This window comes from Trifolium pratense, linkage group LG1 (genome assembly GCF_020283565.1).
Source record: "Trifolium pratense cultivar HEN17-A07 linkage group LG1, ARS_RC_1.1, whole genome shotgun sequence".
Classification (NCBI taxonomy): domain Eukaryota; kingdom Viridiplantae; phylum Streptophyta; class Magnoliopsida; order Fabales; family Fabaceae; genus Trifolium; species Trifolium pratense.
The window spans coordinates 29,401,093-29,423,407 of NC_060059.1; the positions used below are offsets into that span (position 1 = coordinate 29,401,093).

General features: G+C 32.3%; 2 protein-coding genes across 2 annotated transcripts; both read left to right on the top strand.

The window, feature by feature from the left end:
• Positions 1–1,642: 1,642 nt before the first annotated feature.
• LOC123891935 (serine/threonine-protein kinase PBL36-like) lies at positions 1,643–4,715 on the top strand. Its single transcript, XM_045941801.1, has 5 exons — positions 1,643–1,840; positions 2,156–2,291; positions 2,568–2,704; positions 3,157–3,280; positions 4,264–4,715. Exons 1-5 carry the CDS (start codon positions 1,781–1,783, stop codon positions 4,713–4,715), a joined length of 909 nt encoding a protein of 302 aa, XP_045797757.1. The 5' UTR covers positions 1,643–1,780.
• Positions 4,716–6,211: 1,496 nt separating this feature from the next.
• LOC123898662 (protein PAM71-homolog, chloroplastic) lies at positions 6,212–13,833 on the top strand. Its single transcript, XM_045949710.1, has 10 exons — positions 6,212–6,520; positions 7,061–7,220; positions 7,743–7,923; positions 10,119–10,166; positions 11,054–11,150; positions 12,057–12,220; positions 12,387–12,452; positions 12,925–12,975; positions 13,207–13,311; positions 13,389–13,833. The coding sequence occupies exons 1-10, from the start codon at positions 6,400–6,402 to the stop codon at positions 13,452–13,454; spliced, it is 1,059 nt and encodes a 352-aa protein (XP_045805666.1). The 5' UTR covers positions 6,212–6,399; the 3' UTR covers positions 13,455–13,833.
• The last annotated feature ends 8,482 nt before the right edge of the window (positions 13,834–22,315 follow it).

Genomic DNA, 22,315 nt, shown 5'->3' on the forward strand with positions numbered 1-22,315 from the left:
TTTAGGTGCAGGTCCAAAAACTCTTCTCATGGTAAGAACCAAAACAATAGTATAATGTTATGTTTCTACTACTAATTTGTTCCATCGATTTTGTTTGAGAATATATCATTTTTCTATAATTTTTAAAAAATAAATTACTTTTCATATAAAACTCAAAGTGAATTGCTTAATATATTAGCTTTCACTAATTTTCTTCTGCTCTTGTAGCTTCACCAAAATCAAACACCGAGTTAATCTAACGTTAGAATTGATAGGGGATTGAGAAGGAACAATGAATATAAGCATGATTTTAAGCTAAGGTTACAATATATGTTATGATCTTTAAAAATATGAACAAATGTGATTGATGCGATCGTATTTGCAGAGACAATTGTGATGACTTGAAAATTAGGGATTAGAGCATTTCATTTTCCTTTACTTTTCTCCCTTTTTTTTTTTGGTTTAAACTTTTCTTCTTCTTAGATCGCCTGTATTTTACTCTCTTCCGTCCTTAATATAAAAAAGAAATTTTATTTTTTAGATTTATTGAAAATCTAACTTAGGTAGTCCATATTATTGTCTACCTAAAAAGTAAAGTTTCTCTTATATTAAAGACCGGATTAAAGGGAGTATATGATAAAATGTTCTAAAAGTTGAAAAAAAATTGAAAATTAAGAGAGAAACATCTTTTTTAATTAAGAAAATTAATTATATTAAAAGAATAAAAAATTGGGAAATGCGAAAAATTACCAATATCTCTTTAAATCCTATCATGATTTTCAATTTCACACACTCGTCATTTATGAGTTGGGATCTTATATATTCATTTTGTATTTTTTTCATTTTCTCCATTATTATATAGTTTTAAAGAGAAAAAGTGCAAACGTGTGACGTTAAATAAGTCAAAATCTCTTTTTACCCCAAAAATATTAAAATACTTTAATAATGAAAAAAAATGAAAATCATAAAAAATGGAGGGGACACAAACTCGTCATTCATCTCACCATTATAAGTGTTTCAGTTGTTTGTGATTCTAATTTATTTATTCTGTGACAAATGTTGTGGTTCTAATTAAACACCATCTTGTATTTTAAATACAATTTAAAAATAAGTACTTTTATTTTAAAAAAACCAGTGATTGTTTAGTACTCTACAAAATATTATATCCTATATTGCAATCCAATAGCTTCTTTAATTTATTCATCGACAATAATTTATGAACGTTTCTTTTTTATTTTGAATAACAAATAATATTATATATTATATAAGAAAACTCAGAATATAATATAAGGGTACCATAAGTACGTTCCGTCAGTATCTAATAACCTCTAAAAAACATATACAACCTTACAAGAAATTTTAGACCTATCTATAATTAATGTGTACATTGTCTACCGTAGTTTTTTTTTTTTTTTTACGGATTGGGATATTCCTAATACTTATGCATAAATAATTCTTTAGTTGTTAAAAATATTATATTGTTTTTGTTAATAATTTTTTTATTTTTATTAGGATGTTGTTTATATAATCTAAATATTCTAATATATATTTTTCTTGTAAATTTATAGATGATAATGTTAGTATTGTTGTTGCTCGAAGATCATCAACAAACACTAACTCAGGAATATCAAGATCACCACCAACACCAAGGGACATAAGTCATCTAAAGCAATTCACATACAATGAATTAGTATTAGCAACAAGAGATTTTAGACCTGGATTTTTTCTTGGGGAGGGAGGGTTTGGTAAAGTGTTCAAAGGCTGGATAAGCTGTAATCAGAGTTCACCTTCAAATCCAAAGATGGCAGTTGCTATAAAGACTCTCAATAGAGAAGGACCCCAAGGCCACAAAGAATGGGAGGTACATATGGAACAATTTTAAACCTAATTTATATATATATATATATATATATATATATATATATATATATATATATATATATATATATATTTTTATATATTAACCCTCTGATTCCTAGGAAAATAGAACTATGTTAATTATACTATAAAAAAATTGAATCGGCGTGGAAAAACATGAAGTTTGTCTCAAATTTAAACCTAATAGTATTATTTGTTTTTAACTAATTTTTGTTGATAGCTAAAAAAAAATTAGTAATGATTTTTTATCATTAATTTTGGTGAAATATTTATCTCTTTAATGTTTTATATGTGGCAGGCTGAAATTAACTGTCTTGGTGCTCTCCAACACCCAAATTTGGTTAAACTTATTGGCTACTGCCATGAAGATGAAAATAGAATGCTTGTTTATGAGTATATGCCAAAAGGATGCCTTGAAAATCATTTGTTTAGGAGTAAGTGTTTTAACTTAGTAATTGTTTTTGTAGAAATATGTGTTTTTGTGTTTCAAAATATATCTATTGGCTCTTCATTGATGTACAAACTCGGATTTCTTTTTTTGGAGGGAAGGAAATGTACAATTTGAAAAAAAAAATTATTGTATTTTTTTGGAGACATTCTCTACATAAAATCTGGTGCGTTTGGTTAAAAAGAAAGACGGAGAAAAGAAAATTATGAAAAATATCTCTCTATATCTATCAAATGTTATAATGTTGTATGTATATTTACAGGGTTAACACCTCTACCATGGACTGTGAGAATGGAAATTATGCTTGGTGCTGCAAAAGGCCTTGCATTTCTCCATGAGGAAGCTCAAAATCCACTAATATACAGAGATTTCAAAACCTCCAATATCCTATTGGATTCGGTAAAGTGAATTAATTAATGTTTTCCATCAATACTCGTATTTCATTTTTAGATTAAATATATTTTTAGTCTCTATATATAATTATCTATAAATTTTGTTTTATTCTACGGAACTATTTCATGGGAGGAGGAGATCTTCTCCAATTAATTTTTTCCACAGTGCAATCATTACCGATCATTTTATTTTTGTCCAATATAAATCATAAAATAATTAATTGAATGGTGGATCACAACATTAGACACCCTCGAGTGTTATTTCCGCAGGAGACAATCCCAATCCCTATTTTATAATTCATACAAATTATCGAATTTGTATAATTTATAAAGACTATAGTGTGGATTGCAGACTAAAAACAAAAATAAAAAATAAAAATTTCGTAGAAATAAAAGATGTATATTTAAACCCTTGATCTTTCCTTTTATCTTAACATTTTTTATTTATTTATATTTCAGCAATATAATGCTAAACTTTCTGATTTTGGGTTGGCTAAAGATGCTCCAATGGGAGACAAGACTCATGTTTCAACTCAAGTGATGGGAACTCAAGGCTATGTAGATCCTGAGTATGTGGTGACAGGTTAGCACATTGAGCTATTATAAATGATTAATTCTTTGCTTATTTCACTTGCTGTCAAAATTGATATAATCCTTGAATTTGAGATACCTCTCTCACTTTAGGATTTGAAATGTGACGTAGTTATAAAATATACTAGATTTTTACTTTAACCTATGATAAAAAATTAAATCATCAAAAGAAATTAGAAAGAACTTTTTTTGTTTGTTTGGTTAAAATAGTTGGAGTGCATTCTAGAATAGAAACCCTATACTTATCACGAAATTATAGCTTATACTCTAGGGTTTGTCTAACATATGTGCATTATTGTACATGTTAAAGAAACTATAAAAGTAGTCATTTTTGTATTGAAAAATAAAAATTATTTATTAAAAATTTATACATTTAATATAAAATGCATAAGTTTCAAAACCTTACTATTTTAAACTTTTTAACATGTACAAATTTACACATGATATATAGAAAAACCATATACTTAGGTTCATGGTTTCTCAATAATTTTTTTTTCTTTAGCATATTTTAGATTAGATTTTAGATTTAGAATTCTACTATACTACCATGCCAAAGGAGCATGCTTAGACTGGGGTCATATAAAGACTTCCTTAGTTTTAGAACTTTGCATTTGTTTCCTTATCTTAAAAACCATATCATATAATTGCTCCACATAAATATATATTTGAAGTATACAATTTAATAAATCAAGTTTGATGTTAGTAGTTGATAAATACTTCACTCTTTTTTATTGCAATTGATATAGAGGCCATGATAGTATCTAGGCGAATAAATATGATAAATATTTCATTGTAGTTGATTCCATGTTGTTGTAAATAGCCCATAGATATCATAGCATTAAAGCAGCAATATCTAATTGAATTTTGTTTTAATGCTAATTGATATTGCCGCTTTAATGCTATAGTTTCTTCTCTCCATTGCTTGAGTTCTTATGCAAGATGTAATTGTCTAACATATTGTTAATTACATTATAGGACACCTTACTTCTAAGAGTGATGTCTATAGTTTTGGTGTGGTTCTCCTTGAGATGTTAACTGGAAGACAAGCAATTGATTACAAAAGGGCACAAAAAGAACAATGTTTGGTTGAATGGGCAAAGCCCTACTTAAAATCCAAAATAGGGTTTTACCAATTGATGGATCCAAAATTGAAAGGTAGATACTCACCAAGAGGAGCAAAGAAAGCAATCAAGTTAGTTTCAGCCTGTCTTAGCTGCAACAAAAAATCAAGACCTAAAATGAACGAAGTTGCTAAGGTGCTACAAAGTATCCTTGATTGCAAAGACACACCTCCAGTTAAGAGTTCACATGGTCTCAAAGTTGGTTCATCATCTTCAGTTTCATCTACTCCACGATTTCGAGCTTCGCGATTGAACCTTACCCCCAGTTTTCCTTCACCAAATCCTCCTTGTGGTGAAAATCCATGATATGAGATATCGATGCATCTCTATCTTATCTTATACTTGGGATTATTTATAGTTTAGAGGGGTGGCCTTTAAGCCAAAACTTGAATAATCATTTATGTCTTTTTTTGTTGTTGAACTTTTATTGCCTTTATATTTGTTGTTTGTGTAAAATTTGAATCATGGGACAAATTGTGAGGTTGATGGAGCTTTATGTTTTCCATCATGGTCTATTTGTTTTGAACACCTTGTTTGAGTTTATTAATTGGCTTTCATGTTGTCTTTTTTTATTTTATTTTTATTGTGTGTTTAAGTTAATTTTCTTCAAAATCTAAGTGATTGTTTGATTTGAGAAATTAATCTTTTGTTTTTATTTTTAAAAATTTCACAATGTTTTAATTTTCTTATTTTTCCAAATTGGTGAAAATAATCAAAACAACTATATTTTTTATTACAAATGTTTAGTTTGAAATATAGAACAGTGAAATATAGAACAGTGATTGTTCTATTGTGTGAGTATTTTCTCTATATGTATATTATTAATTAAATTCAATTTTTTTTATGGTACATTAGGTCTTAAAATAATAAATAATAAATAAATAATTTTCAAAAAAAATTAATAGATAACTGAGAATTTTTTGAAAGAAATTTTCTATCTTTTAACAAAATTGTTAAAAAAATAATATTTAATTATTTTGAATTTTTATCACTCATAATAGTGAATATCAAATTTTTCTTATGAAAAAAATGTAAAAAACTAATATAATACTTATAAAAAAAGAAATTGTATTTTTTTTATGAAATTACTTTTCTAAAAAAATAATTTATTTTTTTAGTGGATCGGCGCAACATTTCTTTTCTTTCTCTCTTGCAACACTTTCGGTGATCTTTGGTATCTTGTTGGCTCGTGGATTTCGCTCAATTCACTATCTCAGCGGGTGGTCTTCGAGCACGGCGTTCGTTCATGCAACTCATATGGCTTGCTTGCGTGTGATTTGTGTGGAATGAACGTAACCACAAATTATTTAGCGGCTCAACAAACTCTTTATTTCAGATGTTAAACAAGATAAAGACTTTTTCCTACAAGTGATTGAAAGCAACGAATAATACTTTAGCTTTAAATTGCCATAGTTGGTGATCTAATCCTATGCTTTATTTTTGTTTGAGCCTTTGTTAAAAAAAATGTACCTCATAGAAACTCCCCCATTAATTAATAGGATTTAATTGATATGCGCCGACGGTGTAAAATAATTTTACACTGTCAATCAATACCAACCATATTTTCCGCCACATCACCGAACTTTACCCCATTTTCTTTACATGACATGACAAAATGATGGTTATTTATTGAAAGATCGTATAAAACTATTTTACACCGTCGGTGCAGATCAATTAAACTCTAATTAATACAATATTTTCCTATAAATTAATCAAAAAAATATCTTTCCAGAAAGGTAAAAAAAGAACATTTTACCTTTTGCAGAAAGACTTTGGTGATTTATATCCCTTTACATACGTGGCAGCCTTCAAGAATGTCTCTCACTAACACACGACTCAACACAAACAACCTTAGCACAAACATCAAACTAGGTAGAGCTTAGTTCCATTCAAAGTTTCAAACTTTGTGATAAAAATTTGATCTTTGAAGTACCCAAATTCCCAACAAAGCAGAAAAATGAAATTGTAGAACAAGTTTCATAAAAGAAAAATGAAAGGGATAGGTTCTCATACACTCTTGATTCCAAAGGGAAAGCCTCCTCTTTCATTTGCAATATTGGATGCATTACCATGTTGTACTTATCTCTCTAGAACAACCACTTTATCCCAATGTAAGTTCTTCCTAATTTTCATGTTTTCTTGTTCCATATTGATTTTTTTTTTCTTCCTTCAATATCTTGGTTTGACTATGATTAAAGCTTCAAGCATGAATTTTTACTTACCCTTTAGTTTAAAGTTCATATATAACTTTTTGTTCTGTTCTTATAAGTACTGGTTCAATGTATGTCTTTTTTATTGAAAAGATTGAAGATTATGTTCATTTGGATATCCAATTCAAGTGGGTCAAACCCAAAATTTCAACTTTTTTACATTTTTGGATGGATACATTTTTACAAAAATAAATTGTGATGATCATATGAATCAAATTAATTTGAGTTAACAATTCTTGGCCGGACTTTACTTACCTTGCGACTGAACTTTGAATTACTGGTTCCCCCTTCGCTTAGGAACCAGAGGGTTAATACCAAAAAAATAAAATTATCTGAGTTATATGCTCTCACAGTTTAGCTACTTAGGTTTTATATAAATTATGTTATTGGTACTTGTGTTTGTTGTTTTAAGGATTGACATTATGTCTTAATTATATATAGTAAGATGCAGACAAAAATTGAGGTTGAGCTTGGCCGGTGGCACAATTCGAGCGCAAGCATCAAATGTTAGTGTTGGACCGGGGGATTATGGAAGCAATAGTGAGAAAGACAGCCAGAATGTCTCTGAAACAAATTCTGTCGATGATAGTTCGTCTAAAATGTGAGTTTCATTTGATTGATTTCGTTTGTTTGTGCCAAAGATTTCCATTTAGACCTTTACACGTGCTAGTGAGATGATCAAGTGGATTTAGGAACTTGTCAGGATTTGACTTTTAGTCTAACACTGTTTTGTTGGCATAATTGCTGCTTTTATGACTGTATTTTCCCTTGAAACCCGGATTTTTTAAATGCAAATTGTGTTGCAAACTTAGCACTTATGATATATGCATTGTAGAACTATTGGTGTTGCTTTCAAATTGAAGCTTGGCCTTAGTCATAACCTTAAAATCTGAAGTCGGAAACATGTGCTGTGTCAATAGACCTTAGCCTTAAAAAGCCCTCCCCTTCAATACCCTTTCAAAGAGAAAAACTTTTTCAATTCATTCAGCAGATTGATGTCAAAGACTGTGTGTAGGTTAATTTTCTTGAGTGATTTAACATGTCATTAAGTTCTTGTTACTTTTTTTAGTACGATGTGAGTATGATCATTCATTGCCCTGTTACTTTTTTTATGTGTTGGCAGTGCAAAACCTATTCAGATTCCTTATCCTGTCTCTATAGCTTTTGTGCTATTTGGATGCGCTCTTGTGTTTTCACTAATAGCCTTTGTAAAAGGAGGACCTTCATCAGTTCTAGCAGCAATTGCAAAATCAGGATTCACTGCTGCATTTACATTAATATTTGTTTCTGAGATCGGTGACAAGGTAATTTACTATTATTATCAAGATTTTATGTTGTTCTTTTCGTTTTACATTCTTAACATTGTACTTAATTCATATCTTTAGTAAATTATCTTAGAGGCGTAACATAATTAGGTATATATATAAGACCCGCATGCAATATTCTTTTGGGATTGAAGCAAAGAGAATGGATATGGTCATACTCATAGAAACTGACACAATATTAAGAATCTACTTTTCTAATAACTTAAGCTATCAAGTGAAGGCTCAATCTTATGATTTTATTTCTAACATAATTTATTAGAAATAGATGGAACATATGATAGAACACTTGTTTTCGTTGGCACTATGTTAGCAATTCCAATATGGGCCTGGCTACAAGGATCAGTCACAAGCCCAGTTACTTGAAGGATTATTTGCCTCACTGAAGTAGGGGTGCTGATAGTAATTTTCATTGAATTGTATTGCTTTGTCTTATTTGTATTTTGTCTTTTGTTAATGCTGTTATGAGTCACTAGCCTTGTGTATGAGCTGGATAGGACTAGATCCTTCTTATTCACAGTGCCCCTCATGAGCTCTAAATACCCTTTTGGGGATATCCATACTCCTTACCCTCACTTGGTGGTGCCCTGATTTTAGGTTAGGCTCGAGACAAAAGTTGTGCACCATCTTTGAGGCCATTGATGAAATAACCAACGTACTGCTCATCTAGTAATTGGGCAACCTGTGCAATGAGGTGCTCAAATTCTTGGATGTATTCCTCCACACTGTTCTTGGTACAACACGGATGTTGCTTAAACACATTTCTGTCAATATTTCCCCCATCTTGCTCCAGTCCACCAACTCTTCTTTGAGTTTTTCCCAAGTCGGCTTAGTTTCTTCATCCAGCAGGGCCTTGAAAAAGTGGATGGTTGGGCCCTCCGTGCATAGCCGAGCCAAATTAACCCATACCTCCGACTTCATGTCTCGGAGTCGGAAATAAACCTTGATGCGGGCAATCAATGCCATGGGGATTCTCGGTGAACGTTGGATGTTTGACTTTCTTAACCGACTAACAAAACATGTCCACCATGTTTCCCTGATGAATGCCCAAGGCCTATTGCACAAATCCTTCTTTTCCACCAGTTTCTCACTGCTCTCGGTCTCCTTGCTCCGCGTGATCAGCAAAATCAATTGCTATTGTTTTTTGGCTACTTTCATTTGCATATCATTTTGAGATTCTCCATTTTATTTTCCAGAGCTCCTACTTTGGCCACCATCTTCTTTGGTTGCATTTGCTTCTGCTGAAACATTGATCCTTGGAAATCAAAAAGAGATTTTCTCTTTGTGAGATCTGACAAGTTGGACCAATTATTGCAAACCAAATGAAGGTCTAGCTGCGAAAAGTAATAAAATGGATAGTCAGGGAACGATAGCGTTATTGATGATGAAAAGGAAAATGCAGAAGCGAGAACTACACGTAGAGCTCAGAGAATAGACAATCTCTGCCCATAAGAGAAATGATTATCTCATTATGATCCCCTCTCGCCTTACTCGATTCCCTATATAACCAAATTCTCCTCACACACTATTTCCCATTCTCTCTCTATGATAGATCATTCTTATGTATACTCTCCACACTTTGGGCCTATTTGAATGGTGTGCTACCTGATCATCGTAGCCCATGGCCTCATCTATGGTCCTACAAATTAGCTTGTGGTTATTCAACATTTATAATAAATTAACTTGTTAATAAAAATCCGTATCAAGGGAAAAAATATTCTTCCCATGCATTGGTGAGGGACACGAACTTGTGCTCTCCGCCATATTATATGGGTATGATATGTTCCTTGGTGCATCGGAAGCCATTTAAATCCCTTTTCCTCCAATAAAGGGGGTTGCAGATTCTGCAGCAACAAAAGAAATTTAACTAGCAAGTAAGCAACTAAAAAGAATAGTCGCATTCACATTTTCAGTTATCTGGATCAGCAGAACTTTTCATGCTCAAAAAGAATGTTAACTTAGTCATGAAAATCCTACATGGATTATAATTATAATATATTTCTTTTGTTTTTAGCCCTTCTTGGCAAGTATGTTTTGAAATTTGAGTGTTTTTTCATGCAACAAACTTGTACCAAAAGAATCAAATAGGGTTAGAATCGGTAAGGTTTAATTTTCCAATGAACATTGATTATATTATGTATTCATGGAACTAAAATTAGTTTTTATCTTTTAACCAGACATTCTTTATTGCGGCACTCTTGGCAATGCAATATGAGAAGGGATTGGTAAGTTTTCTGACTTATTTTCTCAACAATTATTTTCCTTTGGTCTTCCAGCTATTGCTGCAGTACAATCCCATCATTGATGTGATGATATTTTATTTGTTTGTTTTATTTTGTTGCTTATATACTTCTGCTTTTCATGCTTGAAATCACTCTTCGCTATGGTTCATTCCCTCGTATTAATAAAGGCTTAATGCAAAAAATGACAACAATGCAGCCTCGTAAGTTACCGGGGTGTCACAATTACTAAAACATTTATAGATAGGATATTAATTAGATGTGCTATGTACTAGTGATTACTGATTAGCTCCCTGATTGATTGTAGCTATACTATTAGTTAGAGATTCATATGTAAACCTAGAAAACAACTTCAGTTAAACACTGTCTCTGACTTTCTCTGTATAAACTATGCATGCCCGACTCTACATGTAGGACCTGTTAAGATAGACAGTTAATTAAGTGATTATAGCACTTATAGAATAAACACTCACCATATAAGTGCATATGTATGAATAAGCTATTTCTGTAACAAAAGATAAAGTAAATTCAAACTGTTTTCATATAAGCTATAGCATGCTTTCATAAGCTATACCTTATGGACATATCATACACATTACCAAACTCTCCCAAATAGTCTCACAAGTGTTTATGCTCTCTGGAATAACTTGTGTAGAAATCACCACTTCTCTTTCCTGCATTACCTAACTTGTTAGTGAGTTACAAAGTTCTTATCATGAAATTTTTAGTCAGTTATTTTGCACCATACTCATTAGGGATGTCTTACCTATCAATGGTCATAGTTTTAACCAACTGATTATCATAATTCAGCGTGATTTATATTTTGGAACATAATTTGATATATTTTAAATTATATTTTCAATATTGACCAGGTTTTGTTAGGATCAATGGGTGCTCTTGCTCTCATGTCAATCCTATCGGTTGTAATAGGCCGTATCTTTCAGTCAGTGCCTGCTCAGTTCCAGACAAGTAAGTTGTAATAGGCCGTATCTTTCATTCTAAAAATTTCCTTTATTTTAGTATGTCTTTAAAGTACAGGAATTCAATTCACAATATTATAGATTATGCACAATTCTTAAGTTCTCATTTATTGCAATCTGTTTAATAAACACAAACAAAACATGCTAATGACTTGATATCTTGAGCTTGAGAAACCCTAGCTCTTGGACATCAATGTTACTCCTCTTCTCCTCCACCCATTTCACCTATGCCTAGAACTACGCATCTGAATTCACGGTTGCTACCCAAAGGTCGTTTTTTCTGTTGCAACAGCAGTGGTTAGATGTCTCTTCTCCAGTGAATACTTCATCGTCTAATATTGTGATTCGAATATCAACTCCTATTACCTTCTCATCCACCCTTACTGGTTTGCTCTGCAAAGTACAAGTGTGTTTTCACAAATCAAGAATATGTTTTCATTGTGATAGAAAAGTTCCTTCCTGGAAGTATGCTATCCTATTCCTTTCAACGACACACATAAATCGCTCTTTTGAAATTTATTTTCAATTAATGTAAACGCCGACACAGATCAGTGTACACATTTTCCCTCTATTTGGAAGTTGACTTTAGCATCTCAGAGTGGAATACAAGTTACAGTTTCCCTGTTGAACATTTTTATAAACTAAACTCCTATTTTGGCCCTTCCGAGTTTCACATCAAGAGAGCTTAAAATCGATTCATCTTTAATAAGCAGCTTTGGTTTACAGACAACCAATTTGTCTTCACTATTCACTGTGCTTTTCACATTAGACGGAAATATCTGCAGTTTGTATGCCATAATTTTTGTTCTGTGACTGTGTTTTGTTCGAATTTCATTTAATACATTTTTGTCATGACAATAGCTGATGTTATCTGCTTTGTCTTGTCTACCTACAGCCTTGCCAATTGGAGAATATGCCGCAGTAACTCTTCTTTTGTTTTTTGGCCTAAAATCAATAAAAGACGCATGGGATCTTCCTTCATCTGTGGTTAAAAATGGTGATAACAGCACTCCTGAACTTGATGAACTTGCTTCAGCAGAAGAACTCGTGAAAGAAAAGGTTTGAATCCCATCATATATATCAATGTCTGTAGTCATGAATTTTTTCGGTAAAGTTATATAAGACGCAACAATTCAGTGGTGATATATGGTTGAATTATTACTTTGATATTGGCACTTCAACCGTCATTTATACCTTTAACCAGGCCTTTCCAAAATATATACAGGTATCGCAACGGCTTTCAAATCCACTTGAGATTGTATGGAAATCGTTCAGCCTTGTATTTTTTGCTGTAAGGCTCCTTTTCTCTGATCTTTTGTATTGGTAAACAGCTTAGTATATCCTTCTAAATCTGGTTAAAAATCATCACTATAACAACACGACAAAGCACTCATCGTAGTTATGCACTGAGAATCTCACAATTTGTTGCATTTGCTCAAAGTGTTCAAATCAACACTTCAAATGTTGTTCCCAGCTGAACTCAATGTTGTTAAATAGCGGCTATAGCATAACGGAGTTTGAACAAATACTATTGTTCTGCGATATGCTATTTCGTACAAAATATTGTGAAATATGCGTAGCGAAATTTGAACAAACTGCTGTTTTCCACTATCTGCTATTGACAACACTGGCTGAACTTCAAATATCAAGTTCAAGTTGTTAGTTATTTATGATTAATGTACACATCATATATAGAATCAAGCATTTGTATTGGTTTATGTTATCAGGCATAAATTTTTAATTTGCTGACTGGATTTACCTAGGAATGGGGAGATCGTTCAATGCTTGCAACCATCGCGCTCGCGGCTGCTCAGGTGCACTTTTAAATTATAACATACTCCCTATGTAACACTATATAAGCAAAAATCACATTTTTAGGTTCATTGCATAATTAATGTATTTAGTCTATATTATAGACCAAATACATTAATTATGCACTTAATCTAGAAAGGTGAGTTTTGCTTATATAGTGTTACGGAGGGAGTAGCACATTAACATCTTATGCTTAGTATGTTAACTTGGTAATGATATCTTATTCTTTACAGTCTCCTTGGGGTGTGGCAAGTGGAGCCATTGCTGGACACTTACTAGCAACCTGTATTGCCATTGTTGGAGGATCACTCCTTGCTAACTACATTTCTGAAAAACTGGTATAAGTCATTACCTCTCTGATTAATGCTTTGTATTTTAATCGATATCTAATTTAAGTCACTTTATCTTTCCCCAGGTTGGTTACTTGGGTGGAGGGTTGTTTCTAATATTTGCTATAGCCACCTTTTTTGGAGTTTTCTGATTTCTGCCAAGCTCTACTATTTTTTTGTGTGCAATATATCACTAATGGAAATAAGGATACATAGTCAAATGTGGAACCAATGATGAGTGAACAAAGAAAAAATAAATCATAATTCAAGTTTGTTGATTTCCTTGAGTAGACATTTGGAGCAGATTATTGACATGGATAGATAATAAGAAGCTTGATATCTACCATTAGAGTTAGGCTATGTGGAGAAAGGTGTGTAATTGTTTTCTCTTGAGAATGTGTAATGTGTTTGCTGTATTAATAAAACTATACATTGAAGAATACATTCATTTTGTTAGAAATTAAAACTTGTTTATTGCACATTTATGTGATGTCACTGGTTAGAAAATCAAGGATGTTGGTTTCAATCCTAGTGTTTTGTGATTAGTTGCATTTAGAGGTATCAAAAAAGCCCTATTAGAACAGTGTTCTTTACGCGCCCCAAAAAAAAAAACCAAAATACCCCCTCGCTACCTAGGTAGGGAACTTTGTTCGCTGGTTAGATAGCGAGTGTTGTGAAAATGTGATCATTTTGTCACTCCTTAAAATGCAAACTCCCGTGTTAAGTAGTGAACTATGTATATATAGTTGAATTCAAAGGTAATGTATGTTGCTCTAAAACCTTTCTCATTCGTTTTCTTAAGCTTTTCGTTTCAATCACGTCAACAACTTTTACTGGTGCAGTTCGCTATATAGCCAGCGAACAATTATTGGTAGTCTGCTATGTATCTAGCTTAATGTCCTTACGACTCAACTGTGATACTAGAGTCTGGTCCAACTTGGTGGAAGAGCAAATTAAGAGAGTGGTGAAGGATATCGGACGATGAGAGAGACTCACATTTGATGGGATATGTTGAGATATCAAGTGTGAGCTAAAATCTTCACATTTGTTGAAAGAGTTGATGTTGAGCAACATATAGGTGAGATGATTCATAAATCTAATGTGTTAAGGTTTGAGTGAACTAAACAACAACTTATTAAATGTCCATTAACATTTATTGTGTAGAGTAGATGACAATCATGGTTTTAAATTGCGGTTGCTGCGATGTAATTGCTGCTGTTGCGGCATGAAATCACTTTTAATTTTCACAAAATATATCAAATGACACCACTATTCCACTAAAAAATTTATCCACTATAGCCTAGTCTTAGTTTATTCTCTAAAATCTGATTCAAAGCTACTTCAAATATACTGTTAAGATACTATTAAGGGTAAGATTTTTCATTGGATTTCGTGCAAATTGAGATTTGAGAGTCATAAATTCCAAGTTTTGGTGAAAAGATTTGAACGACTTGAAATCGTCTCATGCGATTCTTGATGTGGTTACGATGCAGCCGTACAAATGATTGAAAATGACACCACAATTGTGGCTCGATGCGGTTGCGGAGGCTACCTCATTAGCAATATTGCAGCTACAATTACGAATGCGCACCGCAATTTAAAACCATGTTCGCAATAAAGGGTATTTAGTGTGAGTGAATGATTAAGGAGAACTGAATCCAAGCATTATATATGAAATGAAAAAGAATACTATAACTAGAAAACATCAACAATTCATGCAACTCCCAACATCCTTCATTTGTTTTGTTTCAGGAGAGAAAGCAGACCAAATAACTCATTTCACTCAGTTTGAGTCACAAAATAATGTTCTCTAATTTCAGAAACATAGTGTGGCTCTGGCTCCGTCCCTGGCCGAGACACAATGCATCTTTGGTGTTTTTGGCAAAACCGTAAGGACAAAGTGTGGAATGATCATACTCTCATGCACTTCATATCGGACAACAATTTTTTAGTGTGTGGCAAGCTTGCTAAGAAGCTCGACAAGTGCACCCTGACAGTAATAATTCCCCATTAGTTCAGCATGGTTCGAGGTGGAAGAGGCCTATTGAAGCATGGATCAAATGTAACGTTGATGCCAATTTTTATCATGATTTCAACACTACGACAATGGTATGTTGCTTTCATGACAGTGAAGAAACTTTATTTTGATCAAACCTCTTGGCAGCAATATATGTTCTCTGTTATTGCATGAGAAGGTGTGGTTCTCCTTGAAGTAAAAACATTAGTAGCACAACGAGGATATGATCAAGTGTTATTTTAGACTTTAGAGTAACTCCCAAACCTTCGTGAATACTATCTATGCAAAGAGAATTGGGACTTTCGAGCTTAGCTCAATTATTTCTAGATTTAGAGCTTTGTTTTTTCTGTTTTTCCTAACTTTGAGGTCAAGTTTATTTATTATGAGACAAAAAAATGTGTTTGCTCAAACTCTTGTCAGGAGGGGTTTGGCTGAGGATATCAAGGAGTTCTGAGAGGAGAATAAGTTTGTTCCACATTTACAACAATTTCCTTGTGATGGAAATTTTGGGGCAAATTACAAGCAACACATTTTGAAGAATTGACAGTTTGTTCAACTTCAGCAAGTAAAACTAACAATCATCAAGTGAATAGCCTCCAATCCTGGAAGCTTGATGTTTTCGACACTCTTTGAATATTTCCTTGAAGTTATTGCTTAAAAAATTAGTAAGGGTTTCTTCTGTACATGTTGCAAATCCCATCAATGGGTGCCAGGGGGGGGGAAGAGTTGTTAAACCTGAAGAAAAGGTTCAGGACTAAGTTCACTCATGAATAAAAGGAGAAGATGGTTGATTTTGCTGTGAAATTGGGTTGAAAGATTCGCTTATGAATCTTCCAACCCAATTTCACAGCAAAACCAAACTTCATCTCCTATTGTTCATGAGTGAGCATAGTCGTGAACCTCTTCTTCAGGTTTAAAAACCCTTCACCCCCACCATTGATGCATTTTGCAAAATGAACAGAAGAAAATATTTCGAATTTTCGAAGTAATAAATTCAAGGAAACATTTAAAGAGTGTCGAAAAAATCACGCTTCCAGGATTGGAGGCTATGTTAGCTCTTGATGGTTTGTAGTTTTACTTGCTGGAACTGTTGATTCTTCAACATGTGCTGCTTATTATTTGCCGCAGAATTTCCATCACAAAGGAAGTCCCCCCCTAGAGAGGCGGGCCGAGTATGAGCGAGTCGAGATAATGGATACAACCTTCTCAGTAGATCACCAAGGTGAGGAGCAAGCGATGAGAGACGAGGTTGCCTTGGTCAACGGATCGAAGTAAGAATTTAACGTTCCCACCAGCAACTACGAACTAGGCTAGCTGACCTAGCAGTGAAAGACGAGAGAGCTGCACACTCCAGGAACTTCCATAACATTGGTGTGATTCAGTTTGAGCAACGGCTCCTGACGTGATACATCTTCGTAATGAAAATAAAATAGGTGACCTAACGGCCGTGGCTCGACTAAACATACCAATAGTCATCAAATTCAGTAAAAAAAAGAGGTTCTTCGAAGCTGTGTTATTGGTTGTCAAGGATAAGGTACTAGCTTCAATGGGATAATAGTACCGTAAAATTTATTTCTCACATAAAAGCTAAATTTTATCGTGTAAGCGAAGACTCTTTCTGTGCCTTCGACTTGCTTGTGAAGAGGGCTTTAGCTGAGGACATCAAGGAGTTCTAAGAGGAAAATAAGTTTGTTCCGCATTAACAACAATTTCTTTGTGATGAAAATTATATGCAAATTACAATTATCAACACACTTTAAAAACTCGACAGGCCCTTCAATTATAGCGAGTAAAAACTCACAACAATCAATAGCATAGCCTCCAATTCTAGAAGCATGATTCTTTCGACACTCTTTGAATGTGTCCTTGAAGTTATTGTTTCAAAAATTCGTAAGAGTTTTCTTCTGTTCATATTGCAAAACCCATCAACGGAGAAGGGTTGTTAAACTCGCAGAAGAGGTTCATGACTAAATTCCCTCATGAACAAAAGGAGAAATGATTGGTTTTGCTACGAAATTGGGTTGGAAGATTCATAAACAAGATGTCAATCTCGTTATGAAAATCATCAACAACATTCTCATGTTGCTTATGAATCTTCCAACCCAATTTCACAGCAAAATCAAGCATTTTCTTCTTTTGTGCATGAGTTAACTTAGTCATGAGTCTCTTCTTTGGGTTTACCAACCCTTCTCCCCCACAATTTATGGGTTTAGCAAGATTAACAAAAGAAAATCTTATAAATTTTGGAAGCAATAGCTTCAAGGAAACATTCAAAGAATGTTGAAAGAACCATGCTTCTAAAATTGGATGCTATGCTCTTGATGGTTGTAAGTGTTTACTCGTAGGAACCGAAAGAACTCATGCCTTTTTTAAATGTATATTACTTGTAATTCCCACAAAAATTTTCATTACAAATAAACTGTTTTTGTTAATGAGAAACAAACTAACATGCAATTACCAAAAAATTGGTAGTTGCTTCTACTAGATTTAGATATATATAGATCCAAAAAAAATTTGCACGAAATTTTGTGTACACTCAAAATATGTATTGGAGGGGAAAATATATTAAGCATAAACATTTGATTTTCATTCACTTTAAAAATAGTAAAATTGTGTAATTGTAATCTAAGTAAAATTGTCAAGACAACCACGATCATTTGATTTTAACCAAATAACTTAAATTTCAAGGGCAATATAAAATATCTGATCTTAATTGGATTATCTAGAAGACTAGATCCACAACACTATAATTGTGTAAATTAAATACACACAATTGTTTTTACAAAATCTATGAAACAATAATTATTTTCATTTGCTCTACCAAAAGAAAGATCGGACACTGATTATCTATTGTCAAGATAACCACTAATTCCCGCATTTATATGATCATAATTATTCAATCTTATTCAAAGATTTGGTATTTTTTATTCAAAAGTGGATCTAAAATACAATGCAGCAATATTACACAATACTATATGATTTTAATCAAAAGATCTAGATACACAACTGTGTAATTGTGTAAGTGCAGACAATTCATTTTCGATAAAACCTACGAAACAATAAAGATTTTTATTTATTATATCTAAAGAAAAATAGAAAAATGGTTTTCTATGATCAAGGTAACCACAAATTCACCCAAATTTCACAATTATTCGATCTTATGAAAACATGTTGTCTTTCGTTTTAAAAAATAGATCTAAATCGCTGAGTAGTAATATACACACATCAGATCTTCATTGAGTGGTCCAGATCCAAAATATAATAATACACATAAACAAAGAGATGATAGTATAAAGCTAAAATGTAAACTTACTTACATAGCAACATACCTCTTTTCTTCATATCCTAATGAAAGTTGAAGTTGGATAGACCTAGAAATGTCACAATTTCTTAGATCTTAATGAATTGATTCAGATCTAGATACATAATAGTATTGTTAAATGTTTTTTTTCTTTTTCGTGGTGGTTTGTTTGATTATTCAAAAACATCATATGTTTGAAAAAGGATGAGATAACTGGAACTGTGTAGAAGAAGGAGAGAAAGCAAAGTATTGAAGTTTGACGGCGTTGTATTGTTGATGGAGGGTTACATTCTTACATATATATATATACCAACAAAAACCCTAATGGGCTTATATTTTTGTTTGAGACTTTGACCGAAGTGGGCCTAAGTTTTAATTGAACAGTGCAATACACATAATAATAACAAAAATAATAGGAGGCTGATAAAATTAAACAAATAGCATAATTAAATAATTGTAAAATAATATATTATTTTAGTAATTATTAAATAAAAATAACTACAAATATATAGTATAAAATTTAAAATATTCAGTTAACCAAAAAAATTTCAGATATATATATATATAGTATTAATTATTATATAGTTATATATTAACTAATTCAAATGGCTGGCTGCTATCCCCTATACGTTATCTTGCTATCCCAATTTTGGTGTTGGCTAGCTCCTCCGCGTTGTTATCCGAGATTGACTACTATGGGTTGTGATTGTAGTATGACAAGTTGATCAGTCTATCGTCGAGTAATAATTTACACTCTAGGTGTCTAGAATGAGTTCGTATCAACAGGGATCGCGCCAAGTCGATCGATCTCTTTTAGGAATTTAGATAGTTTTGCATTCACTTTGGTTTTAAAAAGGGTTTTGAGATAGATTCAGATAATAAAAGATAAAAAGAGTTAGGTTTAAGAGAATAGGTTAGGTACTTTGGATTGACTAGTAGAAAAAAGCTTTTTTACATCTGGCGAAAAACACTTTTTACATCTAAAAAATTTCAGATGTAGGCGCACGAGACTTAGTAAGTATACACGTTTTACATCTGGCGTAGTCAGATGTAAAAAAACACTTTTTACCTCTGACCAAGGCGAAAATCAAATATTATTTTTTTAAATTTAAATTGGACCTTTTACATCTGACTAAGTCCACCAGATGTGAAATCTTAATTTTTTTTTTTGAAAAACCTGCGGCTTTTTTATATATTTTAAATCTTTTTTTTTTATTAAAAAAATCTAACCCACAATGCTAACAATATAACATAACTTGCATCAAGAACATAATACTAAAATTCAACATTCAACATCAATAGCCAAATTCAACATTCAAGATATATATAGTAATAATGTCATTAAAGTACAACCACATTGTAATCCAAAATACAAAACATCATAATAATTAATACTAATCCATCCAAAATACAAATTAAAACATATTCTGATATGCATATCAAAACAGCATTACAATATTCTTGGCAAAGAGGAAGATAAATCAAAACAGTATTACAATATGTTTGGAAAAACAATATAAAGTAGCTCTAGACAGCAATAATGATTCAAGCCTAACCTATAGTGTTGCAACCTTGACTGCAGTGGCATGCCCATCTTACCTTTCTAATCGAGGATTCAAATTGAGCTGGCTTATCTCCCTTCAATGAGTCATATGATACTTGATTGTCTTCTTTCCCCTCGTCAACCTGTGAAGTTTGTGAAAGTTCAGGGCAATATTGCGCAAGTGCAAGCAAACAAGTACATAATTTTCAATCTACATACTTAAATATCATGACACTTAACTCCAAATTAATCATGTTGGCCAGTAACAATAAAAATTCTAAATAAGATGTTCAACTTACATCAAAATAATGTGTGCACACAAGATACTCATGGAGCTTGCCTTTCTCCAGCCAAAACTAGACAAATCATGCTTGTCCTTTGCATAAATTTTTTTTTCCACCTATTATAACAAAACAAATTCCAACACTTATTACTAGATTGTCAAAAGGCTAGCACCAAAATTTATAATGTCAAAATAACTTTGTAAATTGTGTCAAAACTCATGAGAATATCTCAATATTCAATATCCCAAAGGAACTTTATTCATTGTTGTAACATTGGATAACTCCAAGCCTACTGTAAAACACTATGCAATAACATTCTAACTCAAGAGTTTTAGCTTGGTTACTAAATAAAAAGTTTCTAGTTTCATCTCCAAACAAAGCAAATTTAATTGAGTTACTAAATAATTGTTTTCTTCTAAACCATGATCATTCTCTTTTTAAAATAGCATGAAAATTTTGAAAAGAAGCATAATAGATATACTATACATGCCTCGGCCTCTCAATAAAACATGGCTAGTTCAAACATTTCATTCCCAAAACCAATAATCTACTTGTATAAAACAATCATCAAAAGCTTATCTTAACTTAAAAATTTCTTTTCCAAAGTAACTCAAAATTTTAAGCTAAGTAGATTTAAACCCTCACTGTTTTTATTCTTCAAAATTAGACCACATCAATACATGTTTTCAAAAGCTGCAGAGGGTCTAATTTCAAAGCAGCAGAGGGTCTTAATTTCAAAGCAGCAGAGGCAACTCTCATGTTTTTGATAAATTGTAAATTTTCTTTTAAAGAAGACATGACTTACACAAATAAATTAGGGCTTTTCTCTTTAAGTTAAACACAAGAAAAGTGCAAGTACCACAAGTCATAGAATAGTTTTAATTTTAATAAAACCATGACAAACTTCAAGTTCTTGATCAATTGGAATTTTCTCAAATCCCTAGCTACTGACTATTGTGAAAGCCATGGTTTCAACCATGAAAATCCATCTAACTACCCTTAACACACTAGTTTCATAATAGCTACTACAAGACTTCCATTAGGAGTTAACTAAATCATAAATATGAAAAAGACATAAAACCATTCTTCAAGCTCTAAGAGCTTGACCTGCTATGGAGAAGAAAAGAAATTCTAGTTACCTTAGAAGAGGAAGCTCACAACTCCTAGCTTTCAAACAAGCTTCCAAAGGATGAAAATGGTTGACTGTGTGGTTCGGCCAAGGAAGAAAGATGAGTGAGTTTCCAATTTATCCTAAACCTTCTACTTAATAGCTAAGCTAAGGATCATGGCCATTGTTCATAATTCAGAACAAATTAAATTCTAATAATCATAATAAAGGCATAAAAATCAACCATAAAGAGGAACCTTGTTAAGTGTTAACCATCAAACACAAAGATAAATTATGTTTCAAATACATAAAAATTGAGATGAAATCAAGTCACCCTTTTCAAAGTAGTCTTCTTACTAAGCAGTTCTGGCACAACAGAGGCCTCGGCTGTATGAACCAGCAAATCAGTAGGTTCTTGACCATCCACTGTCTTCTCCCGGAACTTCAATGTATAAAGTCAAGCAAACAAACGCGTTAGCATCAAAATGAACATTATTAAAACTGTAAATCAGTCATACACAGTTTCATAAACCTCAAAATATCTATGTTGTGAAATTAAGTTAAAACATTGTAACACCAATTAAAGTATTGGTTTCGTACCCGATGGGAAACCAATCACTTAAATGAATCACTTAAACTTTACCACTAAACTTTAAATGAAATAAATCACTATATACCAACATTATGAATTCACTGAAACTTTAAATGAATCATATTTCAAATTAATCACTTAAACTTTACCACTATATACCAGACAAAA